Below are 16,016 nucleotides of genomic sequence, written 5' to 3' on the forward strand. Positions count from 1 at the left end.
CATCACCCACCCAGGTCCATCACCCACCCGGGTCCATCACCCACCCGGGTCCATCACCCACCCAGGTCCATCACCCACCCCCAGGTCCATCACCCACCCGGGTCCATCACCCACCCCCGGGTCCCTGCCCTGCACACGCGGCCCCAGCGCTCCCCCAGCCCCTCTCCCATGTCCGAGCCAGGGTCCATCCCTGCCCTGCCCCTGAGAAGTGAGGGAACGGGGAACGCACCGATGGAAAATGTTGTTTATTTGGCTCCTGCTCTGATCAGGAGATGGGGGAAGCACGGCACAGGAGGGATATGGAGGGGCTGGAGCGTGTCCAGGGAAGGGAACGGAGCTGGGAAGGGAATGGAGCCCCAGGACAGCTGAGGGAGCTGGGAAGGGGCTCAGCCTGGAGAAAAGGGGGTTCAGGGGTGACCCTGTGGCTCTGCACAGCCCCTACAGGAGCGCCAGCCAGGGTCGGGCTCTGCTCCCAGGTACAGGGACAGGAGAGGGAACAGGTTTGGGTGGACACCAGGAGGAATTTGCACCAGTAAAGAGATCGAATCCACTCTCACAGGACCCTAGGAAAGAGAGACTCCACTTTATAAAAGGTTTCATGACATGCACACGGAACAGGAGCGCTTGGCCCTCATTAACAGGAACTCTCACACTCAAATGTGTGCTCCAAGTCCACCCTGCCCTTGTGACAGGCACTGCAACAGCACAGTGTTAGGTCCCACACACGCAGGTGATGTTTTCCAGGTCAGAAAGGGGCACAGGAGCTGCTGGAGCCCCTGCAAAGCACGGGAGATGTTCTACCTCAGGGTCACACCCAGGTGTTGCTGGATTTCCTCCCGAAAGCGCAGCTGCATCTCTGCAGCTTCCCGGCAGCCCAAGGCTCTGTCACAGGACTGGAAAGTCACCCTGTAGCACAGGCTCCTCCGTCCCGTCCCTGGCTGCTGGAAATTGTCCCTCAGCTGGATGGAAACGACCATTTCACCCGACACCCTCCTGGCAAGGCTGTGAAAAGCCACTTCATCAAAGTCCTTCCCGTCAGGAACCCAGAAGCTGACGTCGTGCACGTAGGAAGGTGGATAGAGGGAGAAACTCTTGAAAAGCCTCAACTCTCCCTGAGGAAACTGCCTGAGGAAGCGCCTGTCCCACGTCCAGAGCATCCTCCAGTCGGATATTCCGCACAGCAGCATGGCCAGGAGGTCCAGGTTCAGCGAGGCTGAGACAACACCCAGCTCCTGGCTTTTTAACTCCTCAGGAGCTGTCCTGATAACCCCCACGCAGGAGCCCGAGGGCTCTGCGTCTGTCCCCACGCAGAGGAAATGCTGAATTTCACCAAGCTGCCATTCAAAAGCAGCAAAGTCATTTAGCTCAGCTCCAAAACTTGTGGCTTCCTGCAGGCTGATGCTGGGTTTGACGCCAGAAGCGCCCCGGTGAAGGGAATTCACGGTGGTTTTAATGTTCTCCACCAACATCTGGATACAGCTGTGCTCCGTGCCCCTGCGAACTGCAAGCACAAGCAGCATCTCGTGGAAGACAGGCATGGAGTGGGGAGTGATCCGACATTTCCTAAAAACTGGCCCGGAGAGAACGTGAAGAGTCCCTGGGGAAAAAGTTCTTTTTTGAATTATTGCCTGAGCACGAGGCAGGAGGGAAAGCCTAAGGTAAAACTGCTTTGGCACTGAGCATCCTTCCTGTACATTCTCATCCGTGTCCTGGCCAAAATGGGAACACAGAACTGCATCTGCCAGTCCCTGAGACATTTCCTCAGTGCTTGGAGCCTCCCCTGGGCTCAGGGTGATCCAGAAGATGCTGGAGTGGCAAACGCCCCTGGGGTGCCCTTGGTGGAGCAGAGGAAGGCAGGAGCTGATGTTCTGCAGGGGAAAAACTTGGCTGAGCCCTGCACTCAGCTCCTCCTTTATTGTCCTTACTGGATGACTTGAATTAACTTCAAGGAAACCCCTGTGACAAATAAAAGTGCAAATTACAGACACCATCTGTGATTGCCTCCCTGTGGCCGTCATTTTACCCAAAACATTCTTCAACCAGCAATTTCCTAACCAAAGCCAAGTCTTTCACCAAAGGTGTTGCACATTTTCAGGGCATTGGTGTTTGTCTGCAGGTTACAATCAAGAATTAACTGTGATTTGCTGGTAAAAAAAAGGATTTCGCAGCCACTACATCCATTTATCTGACCCCACTGCTGGGCATTCCCACTGAGAGCAGGAGAGCTGCTGCTGCCAAAGAGAAACTAATTGTAAAACTCACCTATTAATTTTATCCACGAGGACCTGGGGCACTTGAAAAGAAACTTTTTGGCTTCCCAGTTGTGTCTGGCAGCTCACGGGTGTGAAACATGGGGGTGCTGTGCTCCGTGTGAAAATGTGGTTCAAAGCACCCTCCACACAGAAGGATTTATCCTGGCTCCTGAAAATGCACAAAAGCAGAGCAAAGTCACTGCTAATTTCTGATACTTAATGGGCCCCAATTAGGCCAGAAGTCTCTGGCAGCATCAACCCCCAGTCTCCCTGCCTTTGGGCTGAGGTTGATACTTGTTCTGAAACGGATGCTTTTGACCTTTAAAATCCTCAGATGGTCTTATTTTTAGAGGGTGCTTTGGCAGGAAGCTTGCATTTTAATCTTGGTGATTCTGCCTTAGAGATGAACAAGAAGTGCAGCTATTTTAAGGGAAATTTCAAGGAAGATTCAAAGGAAAATTCAAAGGAAGATTCAAGGGAAAATTAAAAGGGAAATTAAAAGGAAAGTTCAAAGGAAAATTCAAAGGAGTTCCTCTCCAGCCAACAAGACACTAAAAGGATATTCTAGCGCTGGGGCATTTTAAGAGCACAAACATCAGAATTTCAGTTTTGCCATGGGTTTTGTTACCTGTACCCTGTGCATTTGTACCCATCGATAGTCCCTGCTTCAAAAGGATGAACGTGGCTCAGGATGAAGCCAGCTGCTGCTGCCACAGCCACGATTTGCCAGCTGTTGTGCCATTCCCTCCGGGGCTGGTCCGCAGGAGTGCCTCCCTGCCCATTGCAAAGCGCCACGTGGATTTCTCCCTCCTGTGCCAGCACTTCTGCACAGCTGGAAGGGAAGTGAGGCAAGCAGGAAATCCTGTCAGCACAGCCCAAAAAAAAAAAAAAAAAAAATCCAAAAAACACCTGGAACGCAGCTGAAAAGCTGTGCCACGGCAGGTAATGAACACGGAATTATTTCGCGTTTATTTACCTATGGAAAAAGCCGGCGAGGAGCTGCCTGTTCTTCACCACCCCAGCTTTCCTCCCACAGTGAGGGAAGTTGAAATAAATACGGTCAAATTCCCGTTCTCCCGGTACAAAGTGCTCCTTCAGCTTGGTGCAGTCCACGGAAAACACAACCTCGGCTCCTGCAAAGGCAACACAAGGCTCTGATGGCTATCGGGGTGGAAAAAATTAAAGAAAGGAGGGAATGCAAATCCTCCAGGGTGTTTTTAATTCACCAGGAGCTGTCCTGATAACCCCACACAGGAGCCTGAGGGCTTTGGGTCTGTCCCCACAGAGAGGGGAAAATTTTAAGTAGGTGAGAGCTGCCTCGAGCATTGGCAACGATGCCCTGTGGGCTCCCTGTGCTGGCTTTCAGGGCAGCAGAAACTCCGCAGAACACCTGAAATCACTATTTTTAGTGCTATTTCAAACCGATCAGATGTTAAGGCGATTCATTTAGCCAGCTGGGCCGTTCCAGTCCCTCCCTTGAGACGCCCGGGTGGCTCCCAAGGGACACGGCAGCGGGGCGGGGATGCCAGGAGGGTGACAGCAGGGTGACAGCGATGCCAGGGGGTTACAGCGATGCCAGGGGGGTGACAGGGATGCCAGCAGGGTGACAGCGATGCCAGGGGGGTTACAGCGATGCCAGGGGGGTTACAGCGATGCCAGCAGGGTGACAGCGATGCCAGGGGGGTTACAGCGATGCCAGCAGGGTGTGACAGGGATGCCAGGGGGGTGACAGGGATGGCAGGGGGGTGACAGCGATGCCAGTGGGGTTACAGCGATGCCAGAGGGGGTGACAGCGATGCCAGGGGGGTGACAGGGATGGCAGGGGGGTGACAGCGATGCCAGAGGGGGTGACAGCGATGCCAGGGGGGTGACAGGGATGGCAGGGGGGTGACAGCGATGCCAGTGGGGTGACAGCGATGCCAGGGGGGTGACAGCGATGCCAGGGGGGTGACAGCGATGCCAGAAGGGTGGCAGCGATGCCAGGGGGGTAACAGAGATGCCAGGGGGGTGACAGCAGGGTGACAGGGATGCCAGGGGGGTGCCAGCGATGCCAGGGGGTGCCAGCAGAGCTCTCAGCAGCCCCTCCGTGCCCATCCCCGCTCCCGGTGCGCACCCACCGCTGGCCCGCAGCCGGAGGATGCTCCGCGCCGCTGCCCCGCGCCCGGCCGCCTCCTCCTCGCTCTCGTAGCAAGTGGCCACCACGTGCGTGCCCGGTGCCCCGCAGAGAGCCGCGGCGAAGGAGAAGTTGCCCTCTCCGAGCAGCAGGACGCGGCGGAGCGGCGGCCCCATGGTCCCGGCCGGCCGCGGGCGCTGCAGCCACCGGCGCTCGCCGCCACCGGCGCTCGCTCATGACGTGCGGCCGGTCCGAGGCCGCTGCCGGCGGCGTGGCGGCCCCGCGGACATCCCCGGGGACTGCTCGGTAGCCGCCGGGCCGCCCCCGGGCGCGGAGAGGCGGCGGTGTCCCCGCAGAGGATGCGCGGCGGTGTCCCCGCAGAGGATGCGCGGCGGTACCCCCGGAGCGGAGCGGGGATTCGGGGAGCGCTCCCAGCCGCCTGCAACAGGAAATGGGTGTTGCGTTCAGAAAAAAAAAAAAAAAAAAAAACAACACCACCAGGCTGTTTAAAAAGCCGAGGGATTGTAGACTCGCTGAATGGTTCGGGTTTGAAGGGGCCTTAAAGCTGATTTTGTGCTGGGACATCTCTCGCTACCCCAGCTTGCTCCAAGCCCCATCCTCAAACACTTCCAGCCACTTCGCAGCTTCTCTGGGCAACCTGTGCCCAAGCCTCGCCACCCTCACAGGGTAAAATTTCTTATTAATCTCCAATCTAAGCCTGCTCTCTGTCGGGTTGGAGCCATTCCCCCTTGGCCCGTCACTCCTGTGTGAACAGTCTCTCTCCATCTTTCCTGGGGGCTCCCATCAGGTCCTGCAAGGCCACAATTAGGTCGCCCTGAAATCTCTTTTCCAGGCTCAACCATCCCAATTCTCTCAGCCTTTCCTCATAGCAGAGGAGTTCCAGCCCTATAATCAATTTGGTGGCCTCCTCTGAACTGACCTTTACCTGTACCTGCAATTTTTATCCTTTGACAATCTTTGTGCTGCTTGAATTCCCAAAAACGAGAAGCAGAGACAGGAAGAAAGAGAAGAAAAAGAGAAGAGAAGCAGTGGAAAGGTGCTGGAAGCATCATTAGATGTCAGATAATTGCAGACATAATCAAGGTGTAATAAGAAGGTCCCTAATTCCTCAACAGGGTGATACAAGGTAAATTAATTAGCCTGCCTCACATATGTGTATGATGCCTTTGAGAAGGAAGGAAATTATGGTCTAAAATATCTACAACAGCCAGGCTTGGGTGTCACCTGCTCCGTTTGTGTGCCCACAGCTGGCCCACGGGGCAGGGACAGTGTGTTTCACACAGATAATGAGAGAGGAGGGTTTGAAATGGGAAAGCTGAGCTCCTGCACAGACCCACTGCCACAATTTGTGAGCTCTGTGCTGGGTCCCTGTGGCCTTGAGAGAATCATTTTGTTTATTTTAAATGATGTGCAGTGGCCTGGAGAGGTGTTGGGCAACTGAGAAAATAGTTACCACGCAACCTTCCCATTCCAAGAATTACAAAAAAAACCCCCTCCAAACGTGTATTTAGCCATGCTAAATGTGAGTTTTCCTTTCCAGCACACTCACTGCTTTGGAAACAACCTGCTTCAAATTACAGGGAAACATCAGAGAGGGAATTTCAGCTGTGCAGAACTGGGATGATGTGCTGGATGTGAGGAGCTTGTTGGTGGTGTGTGTGCCTGGAGATGACAGGGATGACAGAGGTGTTTTCTGTCCTTCTGCCCGTGCTGGGCTGTGCTCCTGTGCCACCCCAGAACAGGTATTTCAGGTCACTCAGGGAGTGGTTCTGCATTTCAAGTATTCCTGTCTGGCTGACCTCATCCATTTATCCCCAGAGAGCTTTCACACCAAATTCCCATTTCTGGCTGCTGATTTGAGCCTGACAAAACCCCTGCGCTGTAAAAAAGATTTCCCTCAGTTGCATTTCCTGGCTAAATCCTTACTATTTTACATTTATTTCCTTTCAGTGGTGATTCTTTTAGGATTTGAACAAAAACCTCCTTGATTTTCAGGCCACCACCCTGAACCCAACTGCCCAGTGCTCCTGCACTCCAGGCCTGCAGGTGGAGAAGGAACAAGCAGGAAAAGCTCCAGAAACCCCCAGGAACCAGTGGGGCATAGATTTCCATGTGGGAAATGTTCTTCTTGATTTTAATCTGTGCTGTTTATAACCTCTGTGTGTGTCTGGGGTTTGTTCTTGTGTGCAGAGGTTGTGCCTGGCCAGACAAGCCCAATTAAAAAAAAAAGAGAGCAAATTAGGAGCAGCTAATAGGAAACAGCAGACTTTGGAAAAGAGGGGGGATTTGGGGTGTTTGACAGTGATCCTATTTTCTTTTTTTCACCCACAGCCATGGAAGTGCTTATTTTCTTCTCTCACCTCCCTGCTCAGCTGAGGTGTACTGTGATCCCTGCTAACAGAGCTTTTGTCTCAGCAGGTCTAAGGAGCACAGAAAATAGGTCAGGCCATGACTGAGTCTGATGGTTTGTGTGACAGATCTGTCCTTTTTGAAGCTGAATTTCAGAAATTCAGTTCCAGTCATCCAGACATCCCTTTCTGCCTCTTTGAAGAGAGGTGCTAGGCAGATGAAGACGCCTGAAAAGGACTTTAGTAGTGGTTTGTATCACTGAGCAATGCTGGCATAAATCAGATTATTGCTGTAGACATCAGATCCTGCTCAGTGTTTGAAGGGCACTAACAGCAGAGTTTCAAAGGGATGTGATTTGCATCATCAGAGCAAGATGTTTTCCTTCTCTTTGGGTAGATGTGTGTTTACTGTAGCCCTGCAGTTTTCACCTGAAGCTGCTCTGAACTGGCTGCAGCCCCTGGATGTTTCTCCATTACATGAATCACTTGAGAGATTTAAGATACAGTTGTCTTCCAGCCAGCTGTTATCAAATACCCACACTTCAGATGGGTTTCAGTTGGCGTGGAGCTGTTTTACCAGTTTGATCTCCACAGGAGAAACTCTCCCGTTGCTTGTGAAATGCTCTGAAATCCTGTGGCAGTGTGAAGGGAGAGAGAGCACAAGGTGTGATGAGCAAAGTGCTGCTGAACACCCGGATAACTGAACTGGGCACCCAAAAAAAGGGAGAGAGAACACAAGGTGTGATGAGAAAGTGTTACTGAACACCCAGATAAGCTCTCCTGGGCACCCAAAAAAAGGGAGAGAGAGCACAAGGTGTGATGAGAAAGTGCTGCTGAACACCCAGATAACTGAACTGGGCACCCAAAAAAAGGGAGAGGGAGCACAAGGTGTGATGGGCAAAGTGCTGCTGAGCACCCAGATAACTGAACTGGGCACCCAAAAAAAGGGAGAGAGAACACAAGGTGTGATGAGCAAAGTGCTGCTGAACACCTGGGTAAGCTGTGATGGGCACCCAAAAAAAGGCAGAGGGAACACAAGGTGTGATGAGCAAAGTGCTGCTGAACACCCAGATAACTGAACTTGGCACCCAAAAAAAGGGAGAGACAAACAAGGTGTGATGAGAAAGTGTTACCCAGGTAAGCTCTCCTGGGCACCCAAAAAATGATATTGCCCCACACCTTTGATCCACCTTTCTCAACGCAACCCAAAACAAACCAATCCAAGCTGCTTCTCCATGGTTTTATTCGTTAGTAAACTTACTCGGCATAAATAATACGAGCGGCTGTTGGGTACAGCCGGCCCGTGGCGGAGGAAGGAGCAGTGGGATGGCCCTGCAGGGTGGCCTGGGGCCAGCAGAGCAGCGCTCACTTCCTCTGGGCGCCTGCGATGGCCGGTTTGTCCTCGCGGGTGATGGGGATGCTGCGCTCGGGGACATCGCTCTGCTTGCGGGGAGCGCTGACGGTCAGCACCCCGTCCAGCGACAGCGAGGACGTGATGCTCAGCGGGTCCACGTCGTCCGGGATGCGGTATTTCCTGCTGAACTCCCTGGCGATGAAGCCGTGCTCGTCCTGAGCAAAAAAAAAAAACCCAAAAAATCCAGGAGAAAATCCTCACCGCGCAGCCTTTGGATTATTTGAATTAAGGAGACCCCGCCCGGTGCTGCTTTAACCACGGGGTGTTGGCTCCAAGGTTGGGGATGGGGAGTTGGGGCTCTCAAAGGGAAGTTTTCAGGGAGTTAAAAGGGTTTTGGAGATGAGGTGTCCTCTTCAAGGAGAGCAGGACACTGCCTGGGCTGCAGGTGCCTGTGGGTACACCGAGTTTACAGGGGGAGGTTCTGTGCCCACCCTGAAACAGAAACTTTAAGGGATTTAGAGATTTTAGAGGAGCTAAGATTTTAGTTAGAGATAAGCCTCACTAGAGTTAATTAAAATAAATGAGTAGGCCTCGATGAAGTTAAGAGTTAGTAGTTAACTAATAACTGATTGCTCGTCAGCACAATGTTGAGTTAGCTGGGTTTATAATGAAGAATATAAACTGATAAATTGCTTTTAGGAACATCAGACAATTGTGGGCCTCCTCTGCTCTGAAACCAACTGAAGACAAGGAATGGGAGTTCTACCAAAAGTTCATTTGTCATGTTGGCATTGAAAAGGTAGAAAGGTCAGAAGGAGGAAGACTTCATTGACTTCCTCATTTTGGGACCCCTCCCCATGGAAGGGACACCGACCCATTCCAAGAAACAAATTATGCATGCTTAATAACTTTTTGAAATGATTAGCATAGGAAGCGAGGAATGGGATGTACCAAAATGATGAATATGTATTTATATTTTAAATATTCAATACTTGTATGGATAAAAGGGCTCTGTAATCACTTGTAAGGCACAATGTGGATTTGGGAGCGATCCCACACACAATAAACACTCACTCTCTAACTTTAAACTGTTAGAGAGTTTTTGTCCATCACAGTTGGATATCGGTACTAGATCAACCCCTGTGCCAGCCAGAGGCTGCCCTGAGCTCTGTGCTGGCATTCCCGAGGTGCTGTCCACAACCACACCTGCCCCGGAGACCTCAAAGCCTGACCCCACTGCTTGCTTATCTTAGCCCAAAAAGGATGCCAGGAAGGTGCCAGGATCACAGACCCCAGTGCTACAGGGAGCACTGCACTCCCTGGTGGCACGCTGTGCTCCTAGGGGTGCCAATTCCAGGGACACAGCTGCTCTGGGGACTGGAAAATGCTGGTACATCCAGCTCTGGGCACGGCTTTGCGTTTCTGCCTGCCCAGTGTCCACACAGGTCTCCAGAGCCAGCAGGGAGAGGGATGGATGGCAGCAGAACACAACTTTGAAGGATTAGAAACTGCTAGCTGGGCCTGGGGAAGGTAACACACAGGGCAATGCACGGATTCATTACGTGGCTTGATTGATAGAGTTAATTTTTAGCTCGTTGGACGCCTCCCTGCATTCCTGGCCTCTTCCCAGAAAGAGGGGAAGCCCAAAAATGCCCATTTCACAGATGATTTTCCAGTTCAGTTCACAGCTCATGCAACATCAGCAATAAACCTCCACCCTCTTGCTGCCCTGTCTGGGATCAGCTGGGGGGAATTGCATGGAGCACCTTGACTAAAAAAATGACAAATATTTGAGGTGAGCAGGGGATTGTTTGGCAGTCACCAGAGGGGAGGGAGTTCACAGTGACTCCCTCGGTGGTGAAGGTAAAGCAGGGGGTACCTGGCGCTCCTCGTGCTTCCCGTGGATCTCGATCATGTCCCCGAGCACCTTCACCTTCAGCTCCTCAGGGGAGAAATGCTTCACATCCAGGTTCACATAAAATTTGTCCTTATCCAGTCGCATCTGCAAAAAAGTGGGAGGTGACTTCAGAGAAGAGCAAAAACCAGGAGGTGACTTCAGGGAAGATCAGGTGAGGGTTTCAGCTTAAAAAGGAATGCAGTAGGTCAAGACTCACGCTGGTCTCTACACACACACACACATACACACACACACTGACCCTTATTTTGGGATCTGATCTGAGTGGCTCTGTCCCTTGCTGGCCTTGTGTTAATGCCCATCACTTCAGGACCTGAGATTCTCCACCAGAATTGGTTAAAACTGCCTCTTTATTTAAAGCTGACTCTTTATTTTGGCTGCTTCACTAGGCAGCCAGACCGAGGTCACTAAATCAAGAAAGACATTATGCAAGGATTAAAATAATACTTTCACTCCTTCTGCTTGGAATAGCTCCTCAAGCTCCTTGCAAATAAGACAGTTGACTTGCAGGACAGGCAAAAGCCTCTTGGCTCAGCCCCTGGAGGGAGTAGGCGCCTGCTCCATGATCCTCTGGGTCCTGGATTTTATTAAAAAGCTGCTTTCCTGGGCAGGGATTGTCTGAAATAGGCCCCTTTTCCCTCAGCAGCCATTGGCGTGAGGATCCCACTGCCCCCGTGCTCTTTGCTTCTCATGTGGGAGTGGGATTGAAAGTTTGGTGCAGCGGGTTGGGAAATTAGGGAAATTAGAGAAATTAGGGAAATTAGGGAAATTAGGCTTCCTCCTTTGCTCTGCCAGCTCCTAGGGTGATCTGCCACGCACACTGAGCTCTGTTCCCATCGCTATGGCCAGACTTGCTCCATCCCAAGCAATGCAGAGGTGCAAACACAGCACCTTTTCCCCCAGCCTTTCTCCTAAAAAAAAAAAAACAACACCTAGGAGCATCTTCCAAGCTCTCAGCTCTCCTGGGCCTCCAGAGCCAGCAGGCTGTGCCCCCAGCAGCCACAAAGAAGCAAAGATTACCTCCGAGAGTCCTGTCTCTAGCCAACTGGGCATCCGAAGGATGGGGGATCTCATCAGGAAGGGGCTGAAGCTGGGGGAAACAGGGAGCAGCTCCGACTCGGGCAGGTGCTCCCCGAAAATCTGGTCAAAGATACGGCTCGGTGCCAACCAGGAGAAGAAAGGTCTGCGGATCAGGGGGTTGTGGATGGTGATATCCATTGGAGAGCGCTGGAGGAGCCTGGCCAACAACTGTGCTGCAGTGCCGTGCCGGGAGCGGGGACAGCTTTATACCCCGCAGCTGGCCTGGCCTTCCACCCCCCCGAGGCCTCTTGAACAGTGGTGTCAGGGATTTTATTGTCCCACTCCTGGGCTGGGCCCTTCGGCGGTGCCCAGTAGCTGTCTGAGGGATTTGTGCACGCTGCCGAGGAGGAGGAGGAGGAGGGGGAAGGGGAGAGGAAGAAGAGGAGCCCAATGGGGCAGCAAGAAGCCGCAGTGGCCCGGCGCCCGCCCCGCTGCCCACGTGCTGTTTGTCCACAGTCCCGGGCGGGTTTGGCCCGTGTTCCAGCTGCCCTGCATGCCAGCGGGATCAATGCAGCTCCTATCTTTGGCTCACAGGGACGGCGACAAGGGGCCCTTGTTCCCGGGACTCGGCTCCAGCATCACCCGCCGGGTCCCGGCGGCAAAGGGAGCCCCGAAATCGGGGCTAGGGAGGTGCCAGGAGGGCTCTGCTGGGATCCTGGCACTGCAGGGTGCAGCCCTGCCGCCCTCGTGGTGTGTGGGAATAAAGGATGGGTCTCCCCACCAGCACCTCTTGTCTTTTGGCCGCTGCGGAGCGCGTTGTTCTGGAGGGAAGAGCCCCACGCTGTGACCCCAGAGAGAAGCTGGGCATGGTCACGGCCTCCAGGGCACTGTACTGCACCCAGGGGTGCCGAGCACCTCTGTCTGCCTCTGCCTAACCTGCTTTCCTGCAGCTCTGCTCCTAAATCCGTGCATTTGCTTTAATTCCTGCCTCGCCCGTGAGCCCAAATCACAGGAATGGGTTCAGCCTGGCTTCTGCTGAAGGGCAAGAGCTTCTCTGCCCGTGAGAGCTCACAATTTAAACCCAGTTTCTGGCTCAGAGGCACTGCCAGCTCTGCCAACCCTTTGCAAAAGGCTCTGAGCCTCTTCCTCTCGGCTTGCCTGCAAGAATAGAGGGCAGGATTTGCTCTGTGCAGCAGCCCAGGCCATAAATACCCTCTCCGAGTCCCCGTCACATCAGCAGCACTGCACCTGCTCTCCCACCCTGCAGGGCTCAGGGAATCTCTGGTTTCAGGGCGTGCAGAACCCAGCTGGGCACTCCTGCCCTGCTGCAGCACCAGCAGCCCACCAGCCCTGCTCAGCAAAACTGGATTTGGGCCAGGTTCGGAGCCTGGGTGAGCTGGGGATGGCTGGCAGCAGCATTTCTCCGTGGCCTGGCCAAGGGAAGAGGCTGGGCAGCCAGCAGGGCTCAGCATGGGGAGGTGACAGCAGTGGCACCTGGATCCCTGCTCCACTCCCTGCAGCCCTAAAGGAGCAGAAGAGTTGAGCTCAGCTGGGCAAAGCAGGGTTCTTACGTGGGGAACAGGAGGGGTTTGAGCTGAACAAGCCCCAGCCACCCACGGGGGCTCAGGGCCACCGATTCCAGTGCCAGGGGCTCCCTGAGCCACCCCAAGGAGCCTCTCGGTGGCCACAGCCTGGGGTCTGTCCTGCTCCCTCAGCCCTGAGTGCTGGGCTGGGCTGCCCATGCACCCTTGCTCCAGAAGGGACCCCCAGAGGGTCCCCGAGGTGTCCCTGAAATGTCCCTGAGGTGTCCCTGAGGTGTTCCTGAAATGTCCCTGAGGTGTCCTTGAAGTGTCCCCGAGGTGTCCCCAAGGTGTACCCAAGGTGTCCCCGAGGTGTCCCCTGCCCTCCCTGCTGGAATGCAGTGAGAATCTTCCCTCGCCGCCCTGGCCCGGCGTCCTGGGGCCTGCACGGGGCTATTTTGGGCCATCTTTTTTATCACTGCCTCCTCCCTTTGGAATCCTCCCAGCTGGAGCCTGGCAGCCTGCAGCCTTCACTCGGAGAGGCAGCGAGGGCTGGGGAGGAAGGAAGGGAGGCAGGAAGGCAAGAAGGAAGGAAAGAAGGAAAGAGGAAGGAAGGCAAGAAGGAAGGAAAGAAGGAAGGAAAGAAGAAAAGAAGGAAGGAAAGAAGGAAAGCAAGAAGGAAGGTGCCCATCCTGCACACGCCATGGCTGCCCGCACGGTGCCCCACGCCTACCCCATGAGCTCTGAGTACGAGTTTGCCAACCCCAGCAAGATCTACGACCAGAACTTTGGAGAAGGTAAGGAAGTTGGTGGGATCCCCCCCTCTTTGCACCTTTCTCCCCTCTGCTGCTGGAGGGCTGCTGGAATTCCCACTGGGGAGCTTGAGCTCCAGAGGGGGAAGCTGGAGCTGCGGAATTTTGAGTGGAGGAACCCAGAGCAAATCAGAGGGGAACAGCCAGGGAATAAGCAGGGAATATCTAGGGAATAACCAGGGAATAGACAGGGAATAGCCAGGGAGAAACCAAGGAATAGCCAGGGAAAAACTAGGGAATAAGCAAGGAATAGCCAGGGATTAACCAGGGAATAGCCAGGGAATAGACAGGGAATAACCAAGGAATTGCCAGGGAATAGCCAGGGAAAAAGCAAGGAACAACCAGGGAAAAAGCAAGGAATAACCAGGGAATAAGCAAGGAATAACCAGGGAATAGCCAGGGAATAGCCAGGGAACAGCCAGGATCTCTCTCTTCATGTCCACTTCCCCATCCATGCCCACTGCTGCCCGTCCCGTCCCTCCCTCATGCCAGCCACGCTCTGGCATTCGTGCACATGCTGTGCAAACATGGAGCCAAAGCTCAGGGCAGGGGGGGAAGCTTTTCCAGCCGGGGGGATGTGGAGAAAAGCTGAGCTGGGGCGTTCAGCACAAAGCTGGGCATGGCTGGCCCAGGGGAAGGAATGTGGGCAGCAGCAGAACCATTCAGCACCAGCACAACAGCGTGAAAAGGCAAAAAGCTCCAAGGAAAGCCCTGTGGACAATGGCACACAAAAGGCCTTTAGCCCTTCAGGGCGGTTTCTTCACCATCAGCAGTTTCCATGCCCACCCCTGGCTGCGGGCTCTGCTCTGCAGAGCTCCCAGGGCACCCGCCAGGTTCTCCCCATGCAGCCCAACATGTCAAGCTGGATGCCAGCCCCGGGCTCGCCGGCACTCTGGGCAGCTCGGTGGCACGCAGCAGCTGGCAGGGACGTGGCTCTGGGTGGGTTTTAGGGGCACAAAGGTGGGAACTGCAGCAGACTCCACCCCTGCTGCGGGGATGTGGCCGAGCCAAGGTGTTCTCCAGGTCCCAAACTGCTGCTGCAGCCCCATTCCCTGGAACTCCTCACTGAGTCTCCTGTGCAGGTGTGTCCCCATCGGAGATTTTAGCCCCTGCTCTGTACCACGGCTACTACATCCGGCCCCGGATCAACAAGCAGCTGGAGAGGGGCACCTCGGAGATCTGCCTGAACGAGCACAAGTTCCAGGTGTTCCTGGACGTGTGCCAGTTCCTGCCCGACGAGCTCAGCGTGCGCACCGTGGACAACCTGCTGGAGGTGGTGGGGCAGCACCCGCAGAAGGCCGACCGCCACGGCTTCGTCTCCAGGGAGTTCACCAGGACCTACATCCTGCCCCTGGACGTGGATCCCCTGCTGGTCAGGGCCACCCTGTCCCACGATGGCATCCTGAGCATCGTGGCTCCCCGGACGGGCAAGGAGGTGAAGGCGAGAATCAACGAGGTGAAGATAACCCAGCAGGAGCGGCCAGTGGGGGAAGAAGAGCAGGCTGAGGGAGGAAAAGAGAAGGAAACATCCTAAAGGCCGCAGATCTGGGAAGGTGGGGGGGACAGGGATGGGGAATCCGCAGTGCCAGACCCCTGGGCCCTGAGGCAGCCACGCTCCTGCTGCCCGAGGCTGATGCTGGGAACAAAAGGGGCTTGGAACTGGAAAGAAGAGTGGGGCTGAAGTGTGAGTGTGAGTGACTGTAATGCAAGTTTTCTCCTAGGCCAGGTGACCATGAAGGGAGCTCTGCTCTCACCCCAGGGTCATTCCTACCCTTAACTGTGAGGCTGTGTCTCAGTGGACTGTGCTCTGGCCCAGAAGGGTATTGGGAAGAGAGAAAAGGGGATCCCAGTGCCTGGTTTCTGAGCTGGAGGCTGAGATTCCTGGCTGTGCAAGGTGGGTGTTGGTCTGTAAAAGCGCCTGCAGCAATCAGGAGGAGAGAGGAATAAACCTGCCTCTGCTCTGCTCCTGTTTGCCTTGGATTGGTGTTGCTCCTGTGCAGCAGGGAGGATGGACAGTGCCCAGCTGGGGCTGAGCTCACCGTGGGGACATGGAGGGACTGTGGCCACCTCTGGGCCTCACCCCCTGGCCCAGCTGCTGGTTTAGGGAGCCCAGAGAAAAGTGACCTCAAGGACAAAAAGGTGAGGAGTGATCAGCCTTTGCAAGGTCCCTGAGCATCCCCAGAGCTGCAGCTGGAAGGAGCCTGAGTGAATGAGGCACAAATTAATGCCCAGCCACAGCCTGTGCCTGCTCAGCCCTTCAGGTATGGGACATCCTTCACACACAGAACTTCGTGAGGGGACTGAACCCAAAATACTGAAGGGAGAGGCTCTGCTCAGACCCCAGCTGTTACAGTGAGCTCATGGCACTCTGTGCCCCCTTCCCTGGGACCCTGTGGCTCTAATCTGATAACCCTGGACCCTCCTTCCTGCCCCAAGGGAGAGCCAGGGAAGCCCACCCTGTCCAAAGTCTGTACAGACCCCTGACATTTCCTGTTCGTCCTCTTTTGCTCCACTCTCCACATGGACATCACAGAATAAAGAGAGCTGAACCAACGTATTTCGGGGTAAGAGCCTCTTCTGGAAATCTTTGCCATCTCCTGACATTCCTCCCCTCACAGCCTCGGATCTCTGGGCTAGCTGATATTCAGGGGGCTGTGTGAG

General features: G+C 54.5%; 3 protein-coding genes across 4 annotated transcripts; 1 reads left to right on the top strand and 2 right to left on the bottom strand.

The window, feature by feature from the left end:
- Positions 1-232: 232 nt before the first annotated feature.
- Positions 233-4,590, bottom strand: FDXACB1 (ferredoxin-fold anticodon binding domain containing 1). Its single transcript, XM_077788024.1, has 5 exons — positions 4,370-4,590; positions 3,229-3,385; positions 2,881-3,084; positions 2,263-2,421; positions 233-1,956 (listed from the first exon to the last, which is right to left on the bottom strand). Exons 1-5 carry the CDS (start codon positions 4,539-4,541, stop codon positions 798-800), a joined length of 1,851 nt encoding a protein of 616 aa, XP_077644150.1. The 5' UTR covers positions 4,542-4,590; the 3' UTR covers positions 233-797.
- A 3,370-nt stretch (positions 4,591-7,960) lies between these two features.
- Positions 7,961-12,048, bottom strand: CRYAB (crystallin alpha B). 2 transcript variants are annotated; one of them, XM_021530107.3, is made up of 3 exons: positions 11,960-12,048; positions 9,968-10,090; positions 7,961-8,303 (listed from the first exon to the last, which is right to left on the bottom strand). In XM_021530107.3, the coding sequence occupies exons 1-3, from the start codon at positions 11,993-11,995 to the stop codon at positions 8,100-8,102; spliced, it is 363 nt and encodes a 120-aa protein (XP_021385782.3). In that variant the 5' UTR covers positions 11,996-12,048; the 3' UTR covers positions 7,961-8,099. The 2 variants fall into 2 exon arrangements, with proteins under 2 accessions (XP_021385782.3, XP_021385781.1); XM_021530106.3 differs by lacking the exon at positions 11,960-12,048 and adding an exon at positions 11,024-11,496.
- Positions 12,049-13,156: 1,108 nt separating this feature from the next.
- On the top strand, positions 13,157-15,912 carry HSPB2 (heat shock protein family B (small) member 2). The gene is made up of 2 exons (XM_021530108.2): positions 13,157-13,340; positions 14,438-15,912. Exons 1-2 carry the CDS (start codon positions 13,247-13,249, stop codon positions 14,887-14,889), a joined length of 546 nt encoding a protein of 181 aa, XP_021385783.1. The 5' UTR covers positions 13,157-13,246; the 3' UTR covers positions 14,890-15,912.
- The last annotated feature ends 104 nt before the right edge of the window (positions 15,913-16,016 follow it).

The sequence above is a fragment of the Lonchura striata genome, chromosome 23 (assembly GCF_046129695.1).
Source record: "Lonchura striata isolate bLonStr1 chromosome 23, bLonStr1.mat, whole genome shotgun sequence".
NCBI classification, from domain to species: Eukaryota; Metazoa; Chordata; class Aves; order Passeriformes; family Estrildidae; genus Lonchura; species Lonchura striata.

Coding starts and splice junctions, on each gene's coding strand:
- FDXACB1 (XM_077788024.1), bottom strand. CDS start 4,541: ATGGGGCCGCCGCTCCGCCGCGTCCTGCTGCTCGGAGAGGGCAACTTC. Junction 3,386..4,369: donor CCTCCGGCTGCGGGCCAGCG/GTGGGTGCGCAC, acceptor TTGCCTTTGCAG/GAGCCGAGGTTGTGTTTTCC. Junction 2,422..2,880: donor TACAAATGCACAGGGTACAG/GTAACAAAACCC, acceptor GTGCATTTTCAG/GAGCCAGGATAAATCCTTCT.
- CRYAB (XM_021530106.3), bottom strand. CDS start 11,221: ATGGATATCACCATCCACAACCCCCTGATCCGCAGACCTTTCTTCTCC. Junction 10,091..11,023: donor TAGAGACAGGACTCTCGGAG/GTAATCTTTGCT, acceptor ACTTTTTTGCAG/ATGCGACTGGATAAGGACAA. Junction 8,304..9,967: donor GGAAGCACGAGGAGCGCCAG/GTACCCCCTGCT, acceptor TTTTTTGCTCAG/GACGAGCACGGCTTCATCGC.
- HSPB2 (XM_021530108.2), top strand. CDS start 13,247: ATGGCTGCCCGCACGGTGCCCCACGCCTACCCCATGAGCTCTGAGTAC. Junction 13,341..14,437: donor CGACCAGAACTTTGGAGAAG/GTAAGGAAGTTG, acceptor TCTCCTGTGCAG/GTGTGTCCCCATCGGAGATT.